Source organism: Jaculus jaculus, chromosome 5 (genome assembly GCF_020740685.1).
Source record: "Jaculus jaculus isolate mJacJac1 chromosome 5, mJacJac1.mat.Y.cur, whole genome shotgun sequence".
NCBI classification, from domain to species: Eukaryota; Metazoa; Chordata; class Mammalia; order Rodentia; family Dipodidae; genus Jaculus; species Jaculus jaculus.
Window position 1 is genome coordinate 88,850,719 of NC_059106.1, and position 23,890 is coordinate 88,874,608.

Here is a 23,890-nt window from a genome sequence, read left to right on the forward strand (position 1 = left end):
TTTTTTGCATTTGTAAAAAATTGCATATGTTAGCTATATCTATAAATAGCTTTTATCTAATGAAAAGTAATGGAAGAGAATTCAAGATGAAGATGAACAATGGTTATGATTCGAATGATGAGAAGCCAACACAAGGAAGATTTTTTTAACTAACTTATAACTTGGGAGCGCTGATTTTACCTTGCTCTGTTGGCGTCCTTTGTCAGATCCCAAGCCCAGGTTATAAAATTTTGACTCAGATAAGAAACAATGGATTCAGCACAAAGCATTTGTGAGCAGAATACGTTGGTTAGTACACTTTCATCATGGTGGAGGTAGATAGCAAGAAGCTTTCTCTGAAATGAGGAGAAAAGACCAGTCAATTAAAATATCCAGTAAAATAGATTTCTTGAATTCTGGAGAGGTATAATCAGTGCATATGAACAGCAAAGACCAAAACTTAAATACTATTCTGTAAAAGAGCACCTTACATTTGGATCTCCTAAAGCATCTACTGGCATGGATAAATTTTGCTTCTTTCCATCTTTAGAGTTGAAAGGCCTGGATTATTGTATGTATTTTTACAGACTGCTATATTAGATTTCTATAATATTCTTAATCCTATTTTGAGCAGAAATCATAGAACTGCATTTTCTTTCCATAAAATATTCAACATTTTTACATTTGACATACATGATACATAAAGACAAACATTAAATTACACATTAAGATGGAAAAACCCTTTACTTCTTTGTGTTTTTAATTTGAACACTTGACTAGTGTATTCTACTTGAAGAAAACAATCTGAAATGAAATTTTATTTTAGTTCCACAGGTAATTTCAATGTACTTAATGTGTATCCCTATAAAAATTAATTGTCATTTGATACACAATCCGTAAGAATTTCTAGTTTATATTTCAGGAAACAGCTAATGTGATTTCTCATATGACAAATTAGTTTTTTCTTTTTTTTCTTTTTTCTTTTTTTTTAAATTTGAGAGTGACAGACACAGAGAGAAAGACAGATAGAGGGAGAGAGAGAGAATGGGCGCGCCAGGGCTTCTAGCCTCTGCAAACGAACTCCAGACGCGTGCGCCCCCTTGTGCATCTGGCTAACGTGGGACCTGGGGAACCGAGCCTCGAACCTGGGTCCTTAGGCTTCACAGGCAAGCGCTTAACCACTAAGCCATCTCTCCAGCCCGAATTAGTTTTTTCCTTTTACCATAAAACTTGCCTTCAAGAAATGACATTTGCTCTCTTAAAAGTGTTCTAAGTGAAGCCTAAAGCTAAAACTGAAAAAGATAATTTATGGTATATTGGCTTTAGCAGCCATAGCAACCAAAGGACATAAATACTTGCCACGTAACTTCTTGGTAGTGCCTTATACAAAGTTGAGTTTAAGAACCATTACAATTATAAGGAAGAGGAAAGATAAAATTTTATGGTAGCCAAGCATGGTGGCGTACCCCTTTAATACCAGCACTGAGGTAGGAGAATTCTAAGTTTGAGGTCACCCTGAGACTACATTGTGAATTCCAGGTCAGCCTGAGCTAGAGCGAGACCCTACCTTGGAAAACAAAAAACAAAACCAAAAATAAGGAAGGCTCATGCTAATGAAAGACTCATGACGTTTGAGGTTTAGAATTATACTGATAAAAAAATTGAGACTATACAAAATAATAGGTAGGGCTGGAAAGATGGCTTAGCAGTTAAGATACTTGCCTGCAAAACCAAAGGACTCAGGTTCAATTCTCCAGGACCAATGTAAGCCAGATGCACAAGGTGGCACACAAGTATGGAGTTCGTTTACAATGGCTAGAGGCCCTGGTGTGCCCATTCTTTCTCTGTCTCTCTCTCTCTCAAATAAACAAATAAATAATTTATAAAAGTAAATTATTATTCAAATATTTTTTCAAAATAAAACTGACTAGATAGGAATAGCAAAAGCTATGTAAGTAGAATAGACTCCAAAAGAATGTATTATGAGTTGGATACACTTACTATTTCAGTTATTATTTACTTTAATTTCTAAAATACATCTGTAAAATAGGTACTCTTACTAAAGATTAGAATGATAACATCCAAAATTGCACTGCCAAATAGTAAGAAACATGGCTGAGACTCTGGAACCTAAAAGTGGCTGGAATCTAAGTCTTAGGGGGTCTTTCAGATAGTACAGTAGTACCAGAGAAACCAACCATATTGTGTAGTAAAGATGTGGGTGGGAGCACTCATCTAACAGACTGTGCCTTACATCAGTGCTTATGGTCTTAGAGACAGCATGTAGCTGGAATAAAAACAGGATGCCTTGGTATAGATAGTTCAGTTGATCCTACCTGTTAATAAATGTAGTACTACTACTTCATTTGTTCATCCACTCAACAGGCATTGGTAGAAATTTTCATTATATCAGGCCTAGCAGGATGCATAGGCAATAAAATGACAAACAAGAAAAGACTTTGGGATTTTTCATCTTTGTTGAGGTCTGCAGAGAATTGAAGCTGGACTCAGGAAGTTTGGAGCCAGATACTTTGTTGGAGAGATAATTATTTGGCGAATCCCACATCTTTTCAGGTTCAAAGTCAAAGTTTCTAGGAAACCTTAACTTGATTCCCTTAGGCAGAGTTAAGAGTTTCTTTTCCTGGGCCTCTAGCTCCTCTCAGTATTTTAACTATTTACCAGTCTGCCCTCTAGACTAAGTCTCAAAGACCAGAACTGGGCCTCTCTATCTTCTTTGCATCCTTAAACTAACAGAGGTCCCAGCCTGTTTGATGAAAGAAACTTGAATGTTGATCTTAACCATAGCCCCCTAGCAAAAAAGACACCAAATGTCAGCCACAAATTCTAACTGGGTTTTTATTAAATGAATCAAGAATCTCCAGTATTATAGAAAGGAACATGAACCTGCCAGCACTAACAAATTCAGAGTGCTTCTTCTTAGGAACACCCTGGCTGAATAGACAGAGGGATGTCAACCTCTAATTCAGTTTGATCATATTTCAGCAACTACATTTAATGAGACAGTGTGAACAAGAAAGCTGACCACTCTTAGATGAGCATATTTCTAAACAAACAATAGCAATAGCTAAATCCTTAAAATGTCTATTTCTCTCAAGGACATGCAAAGGAACATTTAGACTTTGAGAAAGAGATTAGCGATTTATATTGGTATCTCACTGATTTAATTTAAATGCTCTTCCAAACCAAATGCACATGTGCCAAAGAGGCTACTAAGAAATCCAACATGCAAAGTTCCCTAGAAGTACAGCTGATAGTGTTGACTGAAACCACCCTTGGAAATCCAGGGCACTAATGCACAATATCAAGCAATAAAACAGCATCTCTTTGGCAATATTTAATTTTAAAAAAGAAGAAAGAGGCAGGCGAAGATCAGGCACTGTTCTGGGGGATCAAGCATTCTGCATTTCAAAGCATTGGTCCCTGCAATATCCAGGTTACTGTGCTAGAATCTCGACTATTATATCGCAGTTGTGAGATGGAGGGCAAAGATGTGTTTACTCAGTGATTAGGCCCTTAGAATAAGCCTCTAGCTCCTAGAGAGACGGCTCACCACTTATTCATTTGGGCCAATTCACAAAGCCTAGGAAGATTAAACATCCATGCTGAGAAGACAAGCGAATGCAGACGGTGAAAAAGAAATAAAAATTCTTTAAAAACTCTGAGATGACTTCATTATTTTTCCACAAGGAAACTTTAGGAAAGTGTTTAGTTAGAGAAAAACCCACATTGACCTCTCTCTAAACCCTTAATCTTTCCTTTGTGGTGGCATTGCTTTGTGGTAAGCGACTGGCTCGCCTCGCCCTTCTTTTCACTGGAAGCCGGGAGAAAAAAAGATTCTGGAGAAACAGTTTTCGTTCCAGAGACACAAGCCCCTGACACTGTTAAACATGAGATGCCAGGAAAACACATGTAAAAAAAAAATTCCCACTTTAATCTCTAACAGAATGTGAGAAAGAAGATGCTAAAAAGAGTATCAAGGGAGAATCTTCAGGCTGGGACTACTTCCACAGTAGTTTCAAAATGGAAGCTGAATAATTTTAAAACAATCTTGTTTCTCTGAGTAAGTTTTCAAGACAAATTTTTCTTTTGCTATTATAATAGTAAGTAAACAAACATTATTAATAACAGCAAACACTATTAAGTTTGAGATATAAAATCAGATTAGATTACAGGCACATATGAATTCTGGATTTAAAGGACTTCTGATTTTGATATTGAGCTCAATTACTCACAGGCCAAAATAGTGAAAAATAAATTCGGTAAATCAGCCAATTTAGGGAAGAAGACATTGCAAGTAATCAGCAAACTACTTTTGTGAAGAAAGGGCATCCAGTACCCAGAAAAAGGCCAAGACAATGTTTTGGTTTCCATTACTATAATCAGTTTTCCCTTTGGTCTATTAATCATTTAGTCCAATAACATTTATAGAATACCTTTGAGAATATAAAATGAATAAAACAAAGTTTCCTTGCCTTACAGAATTAGGGCAAGGAGAGGATATGTGGGGAAGTAAACATTTAATTGTCCTACCATATAACAAATGATAGTGCTGAGGCATTAAAAAGACTATTTTATTTGTCTTTATAAGGAAGATGTAAGACAAGCAGCCCAAGTTCACTACTCTCAGGTGACATTACTAAGTACTGCAAGTGGTCTAAGTTTTGATAATGCAGTGTAACCAAAAGTTTTTACAGGTTAAACAACAGAACACACTGGTCTAAACCCAATTTCTGCCACTTACCAATCCCATGACTAGTAATATAGGTTGTGAAGATTACTATTTACTATGCTGGGCCCACTGTAGCTACGAATAAAATGGGTTAAGTTTCCAGAACTATCCATGCAACAGAAAGGGTCTTGAAAGCAATTCCTGAGTAAAAGACAGCTATGAAAATGTTATAAAGATTAAGTAGCTCCTTGTTATTTTGTTGTTGTTTTTTTCCTACCAGCAATAGAATCTGGGATGCTCATGGTGTCTTATGACACTAGTTTTCAAATCTAGAAACCGAGGCAACAAATTGATGCTTAGGGAATGTCCACCCAAAAGCAACCAATGCAACTTGGGCCACAGTACCACTAAATGTTAAAATGGGAAGAAACAAGATGTGCCCTAAACTAAAAGGACAGTGTTTCAAGTACCAGAACATATGCCATCTGTGTTCAATGATTTTAATGTTGATATGACAAATTATTTCTACAAATGGAGACTGTATTTTTTTGCTCAGTGTAAGAATTAATGTGTAACATAATTTATTGTGTGTAATTTGGGATCTCACTTCTATGTTTTTCCTTCCCATTTTTGATTTTACAATCAGCACTACTATCATTTTGTTGTTGAATTTTCAGTTTAGTGGTAGTTTATTGCTACAAAAAACTGATACATGGGCACAGTAAATAACAATTTGTTCTTTACTTAGACATACTAATTACTGTTTTACCATAGTTGCTTTATCATCCCTTTAATACTCTTTTTCTCAGAAACACTTGAAAGCTGAAAGCATCCTGACATTTCCACTTCAATATCTGTCTCCCAAGACTACATTCCCATATATAACCACTATATCTTTATCACATCAAATAATTTAAAGTTGGTATAATAGTTGATATAGAACCAATATTCAATATTCAAATTTTACAGTTGCCCCTACAATGCTTTTATTATTTTGTAGGTATTTTATTTACTTTTTCTTGATATCTTTGAGTCTCACACAGCCCATGGTTAGCCTTGAACTTGCAATCCTTCTCTTCCTTCCTCCACTTTAAGAGTACTGGATTTACAGGTATGTGCAATCATGCCCAGTTATAATGGTATTCTTTTTTAAAAAAATTATTTATTTATTTATTTGAGAGCAACAGACACAGACAGAAAGACAGATAGAGGGAGAGAGAGAGAGAATGGGCGTGCCAGGGCTTCCAGCCTCTGCAAACGAACTCCAGACGCATGCGCCCCCTTGTGCATCTGGCTAACGTGGGGCCTGGGGAACCAAGCCTCGAACTGGGGTCCTTAGGCTTCACAGGCAAGCGCTTAACCACTAAGCCATCTCTCCAGCCCTATAATGGTATAATATGTGAATGTTCACAGGCCTAGGTCAACATTCAACTGCGACTCAAGATTCAGTGTATGGTGAGAGCAGAGGACCCGACAGCACAAGAGTCAAAGTATATTCAAATTCCTGTTTGCCACCTCCCAGCTAAGTGAATCTTGGGAAAATTACTTCACTTTTAGTAAATCAGTGTTCAGTGTTTATCACAGAAGTGGTTCAGTAGTCTACTCATAAATGTCAGATTGGCCACTTCATTGTATTAGTGATACTTGAGCTGAATTGTTAAATTTGAAATTTAAATTTAGGAGGGTACTGCGGGCATGCCTTGTGTCTGGACTGCATCAGTTGGAGCTTTACACTGCCTGGGTTGGAATTCCAGAAAGTTTTATTTTTATTATTTTTTTTGTTCATTCTTATTTATTTGAGAGTGACAGAGAGGGAGGAGGAGGGAGGGGGGAGGGAGGATGAGAATGGGCATGCCAGGGCTTCCAGCCACTGCACTCCAGATGCGTGCGTCCCCTTGTGCATCTGTCTAACATGGGTCCTGAGGAACCAAGCCTCAAACCAGGGTCCTTAGGCTTCACAGGCAAGTGCTTAACCACTATGCTATCTCTCCAGCCCTATTTTTTTATTTTCAAGGTAGGGTCTTACTCTAGCCCAGGCTAATCTGGAACTTGCTATGTAGTCTCAGAGTGGCCTTGAACGCATGGCAATCCTCCTACCTCTGCCTCCCAAGTGCTGGGATTATTTATTTATTAGAAGGGGGGAGAAAGAGACAGAGAAAATGGGGCTCCAGGGCCTCTAGCCACTGCAAATGAACTCCAGATGCTTGTGCCACTATGTGCATCTGGCTTATATGGGACCTGGAGACTCGAACCTGGGTCCTTAGGTGTCTAACGTAAGTGCCTTAACCACTTCAAGTGCTGGGATTAAAGGCATGAGCCACCACTCCTGGCTCCAAGTCAGTTCTTAAACACCCGTTCCTAACAACATGGAGTCCTGTGACCTACTAGCTACCTCTAGTGTCCATCTTCTCCTGGTGAGATGGATGGGAGGGAATTAGCAATTCACTGAGTCCATTTTCCTCAGGTTCCATAGTTTTTCCTTCTGGCAACTTCCAAAAGGCATTTCTGCATGTGATGGGGTCGGGAAGGAGTGGACAAGAGGTTGGTATAGTTTGGACCCTCGGATAGACATGTTAATGGTGCGTGTGTCCTAGTTGGTCCTTCTAAACTTTGCAGTTTTCCAGGTTGCTTTTGTGGGTGTACATGCAAAATGGGGGATTGTGTGATCTTTGGAGAGACTGTCTCTGTGTTTTCAAATTTTATTAGGGTGGATTTCTGCAAGGGAGGCCAGGGTGGGGGATATCCTTCAGGGAAGGTTAGGAATATAGCTCCGTGGGTAGAGAGCTTGCCTAGCTAACAGAAAACCCTGGGTTTGAATCCCAGTGACATAAAATTCCATGTGGTGACACAAGCCTGTAACATCAGCACTTCGGAGGTAGAGGATGAGGAGTTAGACATCATCTTTAACTACACAATAAATTCAAGACCAATTTTGACTACATGAGACCCCCTTTCAAAAAACAAACAATATTAGGGGTTGGAGAGATGGCCTAGCAGTTAAAGTGCTTGCCTGAGAAGCCTAAGGACCCAGCTTAATTCCCAGTACCCATGTAAACCAGATGCTTAAGGTGGCACTTGTGTTTGGAGTTCATTTGCTAGTGTTTAGAGGTCCTGGCATGCCCATTCTCTCTGTCTCTATGTGCCTTTCTCTCAAAATAAACAAATATTTAACATTTTATGAAATATTTTAAAAAAGTATTAGTAGTATGTGGTGATACATGTTACTAATCCCAGCACTGGGGAGGTAGAGGTAGGATTTCTGTGACTTCAGGGCCAGTCTGAGTGCAAGCCTACCTAAAAAGATAAACAGTAATGGGATGGAAAGATGGCTTAGCAGTTAAGTCACTTGCCTGTGAAGCCTAAGAACTCATGTTCAAATCTCCAGGTCCGACATAGCCAGATGCACAGCGAAGCACTGCACAATGTTGAACATGTACCTGAAGCAGGGTACATGTGTCTGGAGTTTGTTCACATCAGGTTGAAGGTACTGACATGCCCATTCTCTCTCTCTCTCTGCCTCTTTCTCTCTCTCTCTCAAAAATAAATAAAAAAAAATGCACTGAGATCCATTTTTTAAAAAGGAATTTAAATTGAGAGGATAGGAAAAATAGAATGAAAATGAGGAAAAAGAACATTTGGTAAAGGTCTATCAGTGCCAAGATATCTCAAGAATCAATCAATCAATCAATCAATCAATCAATCAATCTACCTACCTACCTACCTACCTACCTACCTACCAACCAACCAACCAACCAACCAACCAACCATCTATCTGTATATCTATCTAAAATTTTGGGAAGCGAGAGAGGGAGAGAACTGTCATGCCAGGGCCTTTGCCTCTGTAATCGAACTCCAGACACTTGTGCTAATTATGGGGCGTGTGCAACCTACCTTGTGCTTGCCTCACCTTTGTGTGTCTGGCTTAGGTGGGATGTGGAGAGTGGAACATGGGTCCTAGGTTTCACAAGCAAGCACCTTAACCACTAAGCCATCTCTCCAGCCCTGAAATTAGTTTTTTTTAAAGAATTAAAGCTGGGTGTGGTGGTACATTCCAATACTAGGGAGGTGAAGCAGGAAGAAAAGAAGTTCAAAACCAGTATCAACTACATAGTGAACTCAAAGCTACCTTGAGCAATAAGAGATCCTGTCACAAAAATTGAAAAACTAATGCTGGCCATGGTGGTGCATGCCTGTAACCCCAGGACTTGTGAGGCAAAGGTAGGAGGATTGCCATGAGTTCAATGACACCCTGAGATTACATAGTGAAATCCAGGTCAGCCTGAACTAGAGTAAGACACTACTTCAAAAAAAAAAAAGAAAAAGAAAAAAAAAATGAAAAAAGAAAACCTAATAAAAATGGCTACCACCACTGCCATCAGCAAAGGACTAAGTAGCTATCATCAAGTTATATTGTGGAATAGCACTTTTCCTTGAGTAGATCCCAAAGATGACTTCAGAGGCCAATACACAGTAACCAAACTGCATAGGGTTCAACAAGAAACAGCCAGCTACTGAAGATGAAGACATGCCAGGGTGGTGTCTTTTTTCTCCTCTCATTTTCTGAAGCAGTTGTTAGGGTAGTATTGTGAAATCCAACAGATACAGGTATCTTTAGGTTTCACATATGGAGAATAATAATAGAAGTTGATAGTAAAGGGTAGGGGGAGCTAAAGTAAAGTCAAATTTTCTTCTGAAAATAAACTCACAAATGTTTATCAGGTATAGATTTTCATCATTTACCATTGCTCAGATTATACTACTTAGGCCATAAAATACCTCCAAGTAACTGAAGTATTTTAATAAAGCACATAGGAGCTTAAATAACTGGCTCTTACAGGCAACTTAAACAGAAATGGGTTAGGAAAGGTTAGGAAAGTAAGTGTGGATAGAAGAGAGTAGGCAGTTCAGGCCATACCAAAATAACTTATCTGTTGGTATTCCAGGTGAAATTCAGGACCAAAGACAGAAAAAACGTGAACTCTTAAAAGCATAGAAAGAGAGCTGAGAGTAGAATGCAGCTGAGTGATAAAGTAAACACACAGTATGCATGATGCCCTGTGTATGATCCCAGTCCCTCACCTTACCACGTGTGTTCAAAGGCACAGTGCAAGCAAAACTTTTCTAATCTAAAACCTAGTATTTTCTTTTGAGAGTGTTAACACTATCTAGTAACCATATACCTGTTAAATAGGCAGAACATGGGCTGGAGAGATGGTATAGAGGTTAAGCACATACCTGTGAAGCCTAAGAACCCTGGTTCGAGGCTCAATTCCCCAGGAACCACATTAGCCAGATGCACAAGGGGGCGCATGTGTCTGGAGTTTGTTTGCAGTGGCTGGAGGCCCTGGCGTGCTCATTCATATTCTCTCTCTGTCTCTCTCTCTCCCTCTCTCTCTCTCTCTCTGCCTCTTTCCCTCTTTGTCTGTCTCTCTCAAATAAATAAATAAAAATAAACAAAAATAAAAAAAAATAGGCAGAACACAAAGTGTGAATGTGACACATATACTTTGACTGACAGCAGTAAACAAACTCCTTCCTTTAGGACACTGAGGAGAAAAAAAAAAAGACCCAGAGTGCACCTATTTCATTTATTTCCACAGTTAAAGAGATGGGAGAATTATGGCAGAAAAGAATTAAAAATTAACAATTAATTTCTTATTAAAATGCATTAATAATGTATTCTTGCTGAAAAATCAAAGGAATAACAATGATTTGTGAGCAAATATATCCAACAGATTCTTAATACCATCAAGTATTATCTGGCAAATGCATTTCAAAGGATAATATTGAATTATAAAAAACAAGCTGGGACTGGAGAGATGGCTTATGGTTAAGGCACTTGCATGTGAAGCCTAAAGACCCAGGTTTTATTCCCCAGTTACCCACATAAGCTGGTACATGTGCTTTGACTTCATTTGCAGTGGATAAAGGCCCTGGCATTCCCATTCTCTCTCTCATAAATAAATAAAAATAAAATTTAAAAAAATATTTAAAAAGCAGGTTGAACTTAAGCATATAGAACTATAAATAACTGCTTCTTTTCTTTTCCTTTTTTTTTTTTTTAAATTACTTATTTGTAAACCAAGAAAGAATGAATATATGAATTCCAGGGCCACTAGCCATTGCAAAAGAACTCCAGATGCATGCACCACTTTATGCATCCCACATTATGTAGTTACTGGGGAGTCAAACACATGTCCTTGGGCTTTGCAGGCAAGTACCTTAACAGCTGAGCCATATCTTTAGCCTTTACCTAGCCCCGCCCTGCACTGTTTCTTCTTTCTTGTTCTTTCCAGTACTGGAAGTTTGAACCTAGGGTATCCTACATGATAATAAAATGCTCTACTACTGAGTTGTATCACCAGTTCTTTCTTGTACCTTTTATTTTTGTTTTTTTTGAGACAAGGTCTTCCTATGTAGCTCAGCCTGGCCTTGAACTCATGACAGGTATGCAGCAGTATATATGGCTCACTGCAATAACTCTTAATAATTTAATTTGGAAGGCAGAGACTGTTAATAGACCACTTCATTTTAAGTGAGAAAAAATCATTTTTTCAGTTGGATTAATGACTGATAGCTAGAGATTCAGTTTCCTTTTAAAGCAAAGGTGGATCTGCAAGTCCTAGAGAATATATATAGAAGTGTTAGTTGGAGTTCCAATCGCCATCCTGAATGACAACATAACCTGAATCTGGATTGTGAAACAAGAGAGAAAGTTTTTTTTTTTTAAAAAATTTTTATTTATTTATTTATTTGAGAGCGACAGACACCAAGAGAAAGACAGATAGAGGGAGAGAGAGAGAGAATGGGCGCGCCAGGGCTTCCAGCCTCTGCAAACAAACTCCAGACGCGTGCGCCCCCTTGTGCCTCTGGCCAACGTGGGACCTGGGGAACCGAGCCTCGAACCGAGGTCCTTAGGCTTCACAGGCAAGCGCTTAACCGCTAAGCCATCTCTCCAGCCCAGAGAGAAAGTTTTTGATTCTGTGGTGTGCCATATCAGAACCAGACAGATGACAAGAAGAGAAATTTACTCCCTACTTTGGTATCAATTTTTGTTTTCCAGTTATAAACAATCAAACCCAATCCCAACTCTTATCTACAGTAGGATAATTATAAGACATTCTTAGTTAGATATAAACATGACACACCTTCAGTACATAAAATGTTAAGACAGTTACACATTTGTGGATTAGTTCTTAGTCAGAATGATTCTCACAATCTACCAATGGGCCCTAACTTACATTTTAGGAGATTATAATTACTTCAGGCCAGAGGAAAATGACTTCATTGTTATTAAGAAATCTCTGAGCCAGGCATGGTGGCACACACCTTTAATCCCAGCACTTGGGAGGCAAAGGTACGATGCTCTCCATGAGTTTGAGGCCACCCTGAAACTACATAGTGAATTCCAGGTCAACCTTACCTTGAAATAAAGAGGGAAAGAAAAGGTTCTAGTTAGTGAGAAGACAGCCATTCTTAGAAGGCCAAGTAGGAAACATGATTTGCAAAGTTGTTGGACTCTACCCTCTTTTCATGCAGTGGAACAGGAAAAGCTTTCACTACTAACATGTGATCCAGCCAGTTACTCTAGAGAAGATGGCCCACTATGATGTGGAATAGTATAAGTGAAGTGTATGTTAGTCTGAAATAACATGGGTGCCAGATTATATATGTTTGAGATGACTGAAATTATAAGTGGTTTATTTTTATATTTTAAAATCTTTTGTCATCCATTTGTCTTCTTAGTATACACAGATGTAATTTTTATAACATAAAAACCTTATCTGCCATCATACACTTAACCTTTTTACTTAATATATGTTGAACTTAATTCTAGATCAATACATATAGTGATATAGTATTTCACTGTATGAACGGACCAGAATTTATTTAATCAGCCTTTAACTGATAGACATTTAAGAAATTTCTATTCTTTCTGCTGGTTAAGAATGCTATAATTAACCTACTTGTATTTATGTGTAAGCACATGTGAATACTTTTGCTATTGTAAGAAAATTATATATTGGTATAGCTTTAATCTATTATTTTTATATAATTAAATCTATAAAGATCTTTTAAATATTTTGAGTCATTTTTCCTTTCATGTCTATGGCATACCTTTTTATACTGTTTGCCTAAACTACAGTAACTATATTTTTCTTATTTTGGGAGTGCTTCAAGAGTACATATTTTAGAGAAATCAGGTCTTTGTGGCATGCAGTTTTCTTTCCCCTTTCCCCTCTCCTTTTTCTTTCCTTCCACTTCTTCCCCTTCCCTTTCCTTTCTTTTGCCCAGGCTGGCCTTAAACATTGCTTAAATAGCATGGCCTTGGGCTGGAGAGATGGTATAGTGGTTAAGCGCTTGCCTGTGAAGCCTAAGTACCCCGGTTTGAGGCTCGATTCCCCAGGACCCACGTTAGCCAGATGCACAAGGCGGCACACACATCTGGAGTTTGTTTGCAGTGGCTGGAGGCCCTGGTGTGCCCGTTTTCTCTCCCTCTCTCTATCTGCCTCTTTCTGTCCGTCTCAAATAAATAATTAAAAGCAATTAAAAAATTATTTAAAAAAATAGCATGGCCTTGAACTCATGATCCTCTTGCCTCCTCCAACCCCTTGGTGCTGAGATTATAGGTATATGCCATCATAAGCAGATAGATGTGTAGTAAAAAATTTCAATAGCATTATTCTCTTTAACTTATTTGCAAGGTGGGGTGTGGTGGGAGAAGAAGGGAGGGCAAGAAAGGAGAGAGGGGAAGAAGGGCATGAGTACACCAGAGCTTCCGGTCACTGCAAATGAATTCCAGTTGCATGTGCCACTTTGTGCATCTGGTTTTACATGGGTGCTATGGAACTGAAATCAGGTAATCAGGCTTTGCAAGCAAGCACCTTTCACCTCTGAGTCATCTCCTCAGCCCTTATTCTCTTTATTTTGCTAGATACTCCAAGGAGGACTACAGAAAGTAGGATACTAGAAGATAGATGCATATGAAGACACACAGAGGAATAGGCTGTAAAATTTAAAGCTAAAAGGTTTGAGGACTATACTGTGCTATTATTTTTTTATTTTTAATTTAGTTTTTTTTAAAAATTTATTTGCAAGCAGAGAGAGATAGAGAGAATGGGCACATCAGGTTCTCCAACTGCTGCAAATGAATTCCAGGTGCATATGTGTTTCTGTGTATCTGGCTTCATATGGGCACTGGGAAATCAAACCCAGGTCTTTAGGATTTTCAGCCAAGCTTCTAAACCACTGAGCCATCTCTCCAGCTTCTTATCGTTCTATTATTATGATAGGGGTTTCTTTCTTTCCATCTCTCTCTCTCTCTCTCTCTCTCTCTCTCTCTCTCTCTCTATTAAGTAGTCTAGGCTGGCCTTGAACTCACAGCGATCCTCCTACTTCTGCTTCCTTGTGCTGGGATTAAAGGTGGATGCCACCTTGCCAAGTTGTTTTCTTTGTTAAATATTTTATTTTTTTGAAAAAGAGAGAGTGGGGGAAGGAGGGAGAGGGAGGGAGGGCGGGAAGGGGAGGGGGGGAGAGGGAGAGAGGGAGGGAGGGAGAGAGAAAGGGCATGCAGGGCCTCTAGCCACTGCAAACAAACTCCACATGTATGCACCACCTTGTACATATGGCTTTGCATGGGTACTGGGGAATGAAACCTGGGTCCTTTGGCTTTGTGGGCAGGCACCTCAACTGCTAAGCCATCTCTCCAGCCCTATAACATGGTTTTCAAATCACTGTCTGATACTGATAACCACGCACGCACACTCACACATACATATGTTTCCCAGCCACCCATTTCTTCTTCTAATCTCTCCAGTGAACAGCCACTATATCACCTATTGCTTTCTTACAACTCTGATAATGTTACTGCCTTCTTCAAAATCTCTGAAAAGAACACTAGCCACTGTTTAACAACAGCAAATAAATTACCTTTCTCAACCATTCATAGATTGTTCACAACCTAGGTTCCTAAGTATCTATCATCTAGCCCTATTTTTATTGTTCTCTTACATACATGTACCTTCATGACAATTAAATAAGTTAACTAATTTGTAATCATATAACTTGCCAACAATTAAGGCAGGATACTCCAAGGATTTGCCACCAAGACATTTTTATCCACATTTTAGAGACAATAAAAATGAGGCATTCACTAATAAGGAAAAATGCCTCTAAGATTGAAGCTGGGTGTCACTAGAATAACTTCTAAAGGAACAATACATGGTCTTTAGATTTTTGGTACATGTGTTAAGACTTGTGTACAATTGAAATGTTTGTGTACTGTTCCTTAGCACCAATAAAAGTATGAAAATTTAAAAAAAAAATGAGACATTCATAGTGCCTGACACTACCTACACAAGACCATCATAAGAGGAGGAAAAGATCATGACATCAAAATAAAAGAGAGGCTGATTGAGATGGGGAGGGGATATGATGGAGAATGGAATTTGAAAGGGAAAAGCGGGGTGAGGGAGGGTATTACCATGGGATATTTTTTATAATCATGGAAAATGTTAATAAAAATTGAGAAAAAACTATTAAATATGTGATTGTAATCTTTACTCATATATTTGTGCCTTGATTCCTGGGACAGGATATTCATAGAAATTGTACCAAGCAAAGGCTACACTTATGCAGCCAGAATTGTATATAACCTGATGCTGTATTTCATAAAACACACTCAGATACATTAAAAAAAATGAGGCATATATACCAACTTTGCTGCCTTGTTTATTCCATGTTCATTTACTGTGGCTAAGCTACCTCAAAGATGTTTTACAATGGTACATTCTAAAAGGTACAACATACTGCTTATTAGAAACACTTAATTATAGAGTAATTATAAAATAGTATTTATGCTGTACTTATGTAAAACATGGATTTTTTTTACTGTTAAAAGTCTTATGTAGGCAAGGCTGTTTTCAAACTTGTTATATAGCTAAGCAGGAGGATTAAGTTTGAGGCTAGCATGGATTACACAAGATTCTGTCTGAAGAGTTTCAGAGGTACCTCCTCTAGTAAGTGTAGATGAAGGTTATTGTCCTCATTGCTTCTATTCCATATTGTACTAGATAGATCTGCTCATATTGTCTTATCATCCTTGTGAGGCTCCATTTTATCAAGGCAAGTAAACCTCTGCATCCTAGATACTTAATGAACATGTGATAAGTATTTACAGCTTTAACTAGAAGAGTGGTTTTCATAATTAAGAGCAAGGAAGAATGTTATATATCTGATGTTAGGTAAAGATGTTATTAGAAGTCAAACCTTACCTTGACATACTTAAAAGAAACATAAGATGCAAAATATGTCTCTCACGGCAGCTGAAGCTCTGCTTTGTACATTCCTCAAGACTGAAGCAAAAAGAACTAGGAATACTCTCACCACCAAGTACTCTCCAATGAAATCAGTTTGAAGCAGTTTTCATTAAGATGGATTGAATGTGGCATCGTGAGAAACACTTTATCAAATGTAGTGTTTTACTTAGTGATTAACTATATACCAGTTGATGAAGCTCCCTAAATCCTTTGTAATCCCACCACTCCAATAAACATTTAATGAGTATATAAGTTCAAAAAGCCTAGCAGAGGATTTAAACCTTCAATCTTGTTTTTATTTACTCTTGGAACTCAATTTCTCACTTCAAGTGAAAAGAGCTGGTGCTTGAGGCTCATCTGTTGCCCTGGTAAAATTAATGTGCCTTCCACAGTTTAAATTAAGCATGTGATATTTAAGATGAAAGAAACTTATCAGTAGTGCCACAGTATCCACCATGTGTGACTTAAAATGTTTGCATATTAGCAAACTATTTTCTTAAGTTATTTAAAACTTTAAAAAATAATATTGTACAAGATTGTGTGAATGAGCAAATGTGAAATGTGAGAAGCAGAAATGAAGCTTTACAAATGATCCTGCAGTACAGTAATGAATTAAAATGAAGTTTGTGGTAAATGCAAACAACAGTCACTAGTACTGGAACACATGCAGGCTCATTTGGCTTCTACTATTTGCTACTGATATGTCTCTGACTAAATCATGTAGCTTTTCTGAGCATTCTTATCTTCAAAATGTCCCTATGTTATAGTGCTCAAATAAAATGTCAGGACAATGTTTTATCAAACACAGAGCATCACATATAAATTTGAAGCAGCATTGCTACTACTATGTTGCACCTAACAACAACAGATAAATTGAGCATGGTGGTACATGCCTATAATCCCAGAACAATCTCAGAAGTAGAGCCAGTAGGATCAGGAGTTCAAAGTGAGCAAGAGAATTGGTGGTTGGACTGACACACATGTGGCTATGTCTCAAAAAGCCAGGAGACAAAAAGGAGGGGTGGAGAGAAATACAATTTATTTGGTAACTGTAACAAATTTACTGGTTTAGATTAATTTTGAATAATTTGTCCATCTTGGGGTTTTGATTAAGTTTACAGAAATGTAATAAACTATGTATCAATTTTTGACTTCTAAGTTGAAAAAGGCAAATGAAGGAAAAAAAAAAAAAAGACCTGAACAGTGGGTGAAGGAAAAAGACATTTTAGCAGTCCACAAGGTCAGTGGATTTTGATAAGGAGTTAATAAGCAAAATATTTTAATTATATGAACCAATGATTTTTAATTGCTGTAACACCTAGACATTAGTGATAAAGATCAAAGATCAATTGTTTCTCAGCAGATTATTAGTCTGAATAAATCTACATGACAATTTACTGTATAACTTATATAGTAAAATTCTTTGGTTGGTAAAATATTCTCTATCTAAAGCTAAATAGATGAGGTGTACATAGTGAATCTTATAGAAATATTTGAAATGGGATTGAAAACATATCTATGCTTATTTTGGGAGTTCAGTTAAAGTTATGAAAGGCCCTTACAAATTCTGGTACTTCAACCAGTTTTAGCAAATAACTTGGGAAGCAGGGTCAGTTATATGTATAGCAACAAATGACTGTTTAAATAAAAAAGAATAACCCATACAACAAAATAATTAAAATCTCATTATGATAAAATATTAGCATTACTTACAAAAGAGCCCCTTATGAATTTAATAAAGCTTTTAGACCTCATATCCATTTTACAGGAAACACAGAGCCCAAAGAACAAAGTAAACAATATCACAAGGAAACAACCATATAAATCCAGAACTTGGAGCAATCTACAAGTCATTTGGCCTGATTCTTTCACAAAGCTAATGTCATGACAAAAGCAAAACAAACAAATGTGTGTCTGTGCATGTGTCAAGAAGATGGTGTTTGCTTGAAAGAGATTTAAGAAATCTAACATTCACATATCATTTTTGATCCTTGAGTGGATTGTGGTTCCAAAAAAAGAATCTAAAAAGACATTCTAGGGACAACTGGTAAAGTCTGAATATGCACTGGATATTAAATAACTTTGTACAATTAATGTTAATTCAGTTTTATGTGATAACCATATTGTGATTTAATAGAGAAATTTCAGTTTTGCAAAATATATGCTGAAAATCTTAGGGATGAAGTATGATACTTATAATTTATTTTAAAATGGTTTTAAAAATAATAATATAAAGGTACTTAAAGTTTTTTGTGAAGTTTAAACTTTAATAACATTAAGAACTTAACTGCAATGGCCTTTGATGGGTCATCAAGTACTCTGACAGAAGTCTGTCATTGTTTTGGGAAACCTTGTAGGTTTCTCTGATCAAAAGCTCATTGTGTGGATGATAGCCCCAAGCTGGAAGTGGGGGTTACAGGTCAGTGCCCACTAAGAAATTGAGGAAAAACATAACTAATATACAAGAGTTAGAGAGGAGTGAGAGAGAGGGGGGAGAGGGGGAGGGGGAGAGGGGGAGAGGGAGGGAGGGAAGATGTTGAAGATTTAGGTTAGTCTTGATCCTACTCTCTCCAGTGTCTTGTGGTTCAGGTGTTTCCTGTAAGGGTCTAGTGAAGGTTCAGCCATTTGGTCTGTCTTTTAGGAAGTAGAATTTTATGGTACCATTGCCGTTTGGGTCCAGATTACTGTTTTCCACCCTTCGATGCCCTCTCTGCCCTCCCCATCCATCCTATTGTCTAGTCCATGAGGTGCTTGCTGGGTATTGCTGAAGACTCCATACGCAGCTAACACGTAAAATGGAATGGCATGGCTGGAAGCCAGGAGAGAGTCAGTCCCCAGACAGTCAGCGTGTCTAGTGCCAGAAGGTGGTACATGAGTGACTGGGGGAAATGACCAATATCTGTCCAAGCAACTCATTGTCTAACCTAATTAGCAACAAATAACCTGATGTGATGGCCCCACAAGTGCAATAGTGGTACACAGCCATGGTGGGGAACCAACTGCTCTTGATTTGGCTAACTGATCCCCTCAGTGGTATGGGACCCATAGCTGGAGCTGGGAAACAAGTCAAACTATACCCATACATAAGCCTACTCTCCAATATCAAGCTACCATCAATCATGGGGTACAAGAGGGCCTACACCTGTCAAACTCTCTATCAAAAAAGTAATTGTTATTTCAATTTTCCGGGTGCTAACTTACTCTCCGTTGGAGAATCTGCTTCTCTTTTTCAGATAGATGCAGATCCTAAGGAGAGAGCTGCCCCAACATACCTTAAAAGGGGCCCAACTGAAACTAAGGACAATTGGTGAAACAAGCAAGGGTGATGTTTTCCTGATGAACCGGATACCAACATAAAGGGGAAGGAGACCAACACAGAGAAAAATCAACTCCTACCAAATCAGGGGGCCAGAGCCTCAGAGGCCCCCAACACCTCAGCACTGAAGCAGACCAAAAATGAACCCAACATGGCTCAGGGAAATTTTGCAGAAGTGGGTGTGGAAAGAATGTCAGAGTCACATGTTGGGTCATGATATGCAGAGACACTTATCATACCAATAACTGTGGGCTAACCGCATAATGCACGACCCATTTACATCAACAAGGAGGGTCCAATGGGAGGGGGTAGATCATGGATGAGCCTAAACAATGGTACCAAACTGCCTGTATTTGCTGAAAAGCAAACTAATAAATTAAATTAAAAAAAAAAAAAGAACTTAACTGCATCCGGGTGTGGTGGTACATACCTTTAATAATCCCAGCAATCAGGAGGAAGAGGTTGGACTGTCTACAGTTAGAGGCTATCCTTAAGACTTAGCAGTTAAGATGCTTGTCTGTGAAGCCTATGAACCCAGGTTCGATTCTCCAGTACCCACATAAGCCACATATACAAGGTTTTGCATGTGCCTGGATTTCATTTGCAGTGGCTAGAGGTTTTGGTAGCATCCACTCTCTCTCTTTCTCAGCCTAACGACACCGGTTTGATTCCTCAGGACCCATGTAAGCCAGCTGCACAAGGTAGCACATGCATCTGGAGTTTGTTTGTGGTGGCTAGAGGCCCTGGTGTGCCTGTATTCACAGGCATCCGTGCTTTCTCTCTCATCTCTGTCTCTGTAGTCCTACACGTTTAAGTAATTAAACAAATAAATTGGATCCATTTCAGGTCAGTATATACTAGAATGAGATGAAAATCCCAGGGACAAGACACTTCCCAAATGATATGTTGGTCAGGTAGGCCAAAAAGATTACTAAAACAATATTGACTTTTGCCATTGTTCTTGGTTACCTACCAGAACTAGATAGTAAGCCCCTATTGCGGGAGACCCCACATGCTTTGGTTGCAGGACATAAAACAAAGGACACAGTTGGAATTGTGTTAGAAGTTCCATCCTTGCCAGCTAGCTTTCTTAGTGCTAGAAGGTGCTATATAAGCTGCTGGGAGAGAAAAGTCATCAAAACCTCTACCCAGCTAGGGACCTTGTGTACTTCACAATCAACCTGCAAGGCAAAATGTGTCCATGGCTGCAATCGTGGCATGGAAGTTATAAGTGATCAACTGTTCTTTGATTGGGTTTGAAGCCTGTTTCACTGGAAGCAAACCATGTCATGTACTATAACTGCCAAATGTTTATTTGCTAGGAACATAGGCCCTAGGGGGAAACCAATATTGTGGTTATGCTATTCAGTCAGCATGTTAAACTGCTTTCTTTCTTTTTAAATATTTTCTTTGTTTATCTGCAAGCAGAAAGAGAGAGATAGAAGAGAGAGAGAGACAGAGACACTGGGCAATGCCAGGGCCTCTAGGCACTATAAATGAACTCCAGATACATGTACCATTTTGTGCATCTGGCTTTACACAGGTAATGGGGAATTGAACCTGGGTTGTTAGGCTTTGCAGGCAAGCACCTCAACCACTGAACCATCTCTCCAGCCCAAATGAATTTAATGCTTGTTTTTGTTATTTAATATTTTATTTATTTATTTATTAGAGGGAGAAAGAGAAAGGGGGAGAGGCAGATAGAATGGGCACACCAGGGCCTCTAGCCACTGCAAACTTCATGTAGCACCTTGTCCATGTGGTTTATATGGGTATTGAGGAATCAAACCTGGTTCCTTAGGCTTCACAGATAAGCACCTAACAGCTAAGCCATCTCTCCAACCCTAAAACTACTTTCTAAATAACTATGTTTATTCCCATACATTAATGAACTCAACCTAGAATAGAGATACTTGGCTTGTAAAGTTACCATGAGTAAATAGTGCGTGCTCAGCCCTAAACATGACTCTTTGCATGCTAAGTATGTGCTCTGCCCCAGAGCTACATACCAACCCAGCCCCCATATGATTTGTCTAGTTTTTAAGTTAAACCGGGGGTGAGCCTTGGGTTTTATAGTGCAGCCCTGTTTGCCAGTGCTAGAGAGCTCATTTTTCTACTTCTTCTCTTCTGCTAAGGAGGTGTGATGTCCAACTGTCTGCTCTTGCCATGCTTTCCCTACCATGATGACACTTCCCTCAAAACCGTAAGCTGGAAATAAATCCTTTCCTTGCATAAACTACTTCTCCTTGGGTGTCTTGTACCAGAAAAGAGCTGGTAACTGCTATATCTATCAAGAAATTTTCACTCATGTAACTGGTAACATAGACATATAGTAAGTTTCCTTGTAAACATGTCTACCCTGCTCTAACCCTTATACTGCAAGCCCCTCTTTAAAGCCCAGAGAGGACATTATTGTAATGTTCCCTCTGAAATGGACATGTTAGTGAATATTATTAGCTTGATAAATGAACCAGAAACACAACCAAGTCTTCAATCTTACTGCACTGCATAAAGAAACACATTAGACACTGTTCTCATGGCTAGTTGTAAATCTGTGGGACCCATTTTTAAAATCAGAAACAGTAAAATTAGACTTACATCTCGGGCTTTTGCATAGAAGGCCTCTTGGAAAGCAGCTTCTAATGAGCCAATAAAAAATACAGGATGGCAATCACCATATCTATAAGAAAAATTAAATTTATTAATCAAGATATGCTCCCAGGTCACCTTAATTTCACAAATCAAAGACTTTTTTGTTTGTTTGTTTTAGGTAGGCTCTTGCTCTAGCCCAGGGTGACCTGGAATTCACTATGTAGTCTCAGGGTGGCCTCGAACTCACAGCAATCCTCCTACCTCTGTCTCATGAGTGCTAGGATTAAAGGTATGTGCCACAATGCCTGGCACAAATCAATGACTCCCCCCCCCCCCCCCAAGGTAGGGTGCACTGTCCCAGGCTGACCTAGAATTCACAATGTAGTTTCAGGTGGCCTTGAATTTGTGGCAATCCTCCAACCTCTGCCTCCTGAGTGCTGGGATTAAAGGCATGTGCCACCATGCCCAGCAAATCAATGACTTTTAAGTAAATGTTGGGGCTGATTGCAAGTATAGGCAAAATACTAAACATTTATTTAGACATGAGCTTTGTACTGTTTTTTTTTTTTTTTTTTTTTCCCCTGAGATAGGCTCTCACTTTAGCCCAGGATGACCTGCAATTTACTATGTAGTGTTAGGGTGGCCTTGAACTCATGCAATCCTCCTACCTTCGCCTCCCTGGCTAGGTTTGTAAATTTTTAAAAGTCTTATTGGCTGGTACTAATACATTAGAAAACTAGATTTTTAAATATTACAAGCAAATGGATTTAATAAGTGCTATAAACCAAGTCATTTATCAGGAAAAATTTTGGGGTACTTAATTTCATTACATTTCCCTAGTTGCATTGAATTTATCTTCTCACTTTAATTCATTTTTTTGGGAATTCTAAAACAAAAGGAAAAATTAGATTGGTTTTTTTTTCTTTTCCTTTTTGTGCGTGTGTGTGTGTGTGTGTGTGTGTGTGTGTGTGTGTACATAGATGTGTGTGTAAGATGGAGGTCAGAGGTGGATATTGAGTGCCTTCCTCAGTTACTCTCCACCTTTTTTTGTGGGGGTTGGTAGGGGGGTTACAAGGCCTCTTACTCACTCTGAGTTCAAAGATTTAGATAAACTAGCTAGCCAATAATCCCAGGCAGGGATTCACCTTTCTCTGCCTCTGTAGCACTGAAAGTATAGGCCCATACCACCAAGCCCAGCATTTTTACATAGGTTCTGGGGATCCAAATTCAAGTCCTAATGCTTGCATGGCAAGTACTTTATCCAGTAAGCCATTTCTGCAGCCCCAAATTGGATTCTTATAAAGTTTCAATATTATAGTACATTAGAAAATAACACTAAAAAAAAAAAAAAGTAAATAATACTAATGGGCTGGAGAGATGGCTTAGTGGTTAAGACACTTGCCTGCAAAGCAAAACAACCTAGGTTCAATTTTCTAGGTTCCATGTAAGCCAGATGCACATGGTGGCACATGAGTATGGAGTTCATTTGCAGTGGCTAGAGACCCTGGAGTGCTGATTTTCACTCTTTCTATCCCTCTCTCTGTCTTAAATAAATAAAGAAAATAACACTAAAGAGAAATATCATTTATGTCAAAATTAAAGTTTAAATAATAATCCTGTTTATACTTAAACACTTTGGCAGACTCCCAAGTGTCTTAACAAAGTGCTCAATAGTCTTAAAAGAAATAGAAAGGAATTCTAAAATAAAATTAAAATATTTACTTATATTAAAATTTTAATTGTCAAATTTTTAGTTAATATTATTTTATTTCATTTTATTTTTTGTCTTTTTCAAGGTCGGGTCTTGCTCTAGGCAAAGGCTGACCTGGAATTCACTATGTAGTCTCAGAGTGTCCTTGAACTCACTGTGATCCTCCTACTTCTGCATCCTGAGTGTTGAGATTAAAGGTGTGGGCCACCAAGCCTGGCTTAGTTAATGTTATTTTCAATGCTTTTTTTTGTTTGTTTGTCTTAGGACATTCTAAAAATTAGTAC

At 38.4% G+C, this 23,890-nt stretch overlaps 1 protein-coding gene across 1 annotated transcript in view; it reads right to left on the reverse strand.

The window, feature by feature from the left end:
* Faf1 (Fas associated factor 1) overlaps nt 1–23,890 on the reverse strand; it is a 419,279-nt gene that overhangs the window by 121,040 nt on the left and 274,349 nt on the right. Inside the window, exons 12-13 of the mRNA XM_004663235.3 lie at nt 21,902–21,983; nt 181–335 (exon numbers count right to left, since the gene is read on the reverse strand). Of these exons, the coding sequence (XP_004663292.2) occupies nt 181–335; nt 21,902–21,983 (237 nt within the window). The remainder of the gene's footprint in view (nt 1–180; nt 336–21,901; nt 21,984–23,890) is intronic.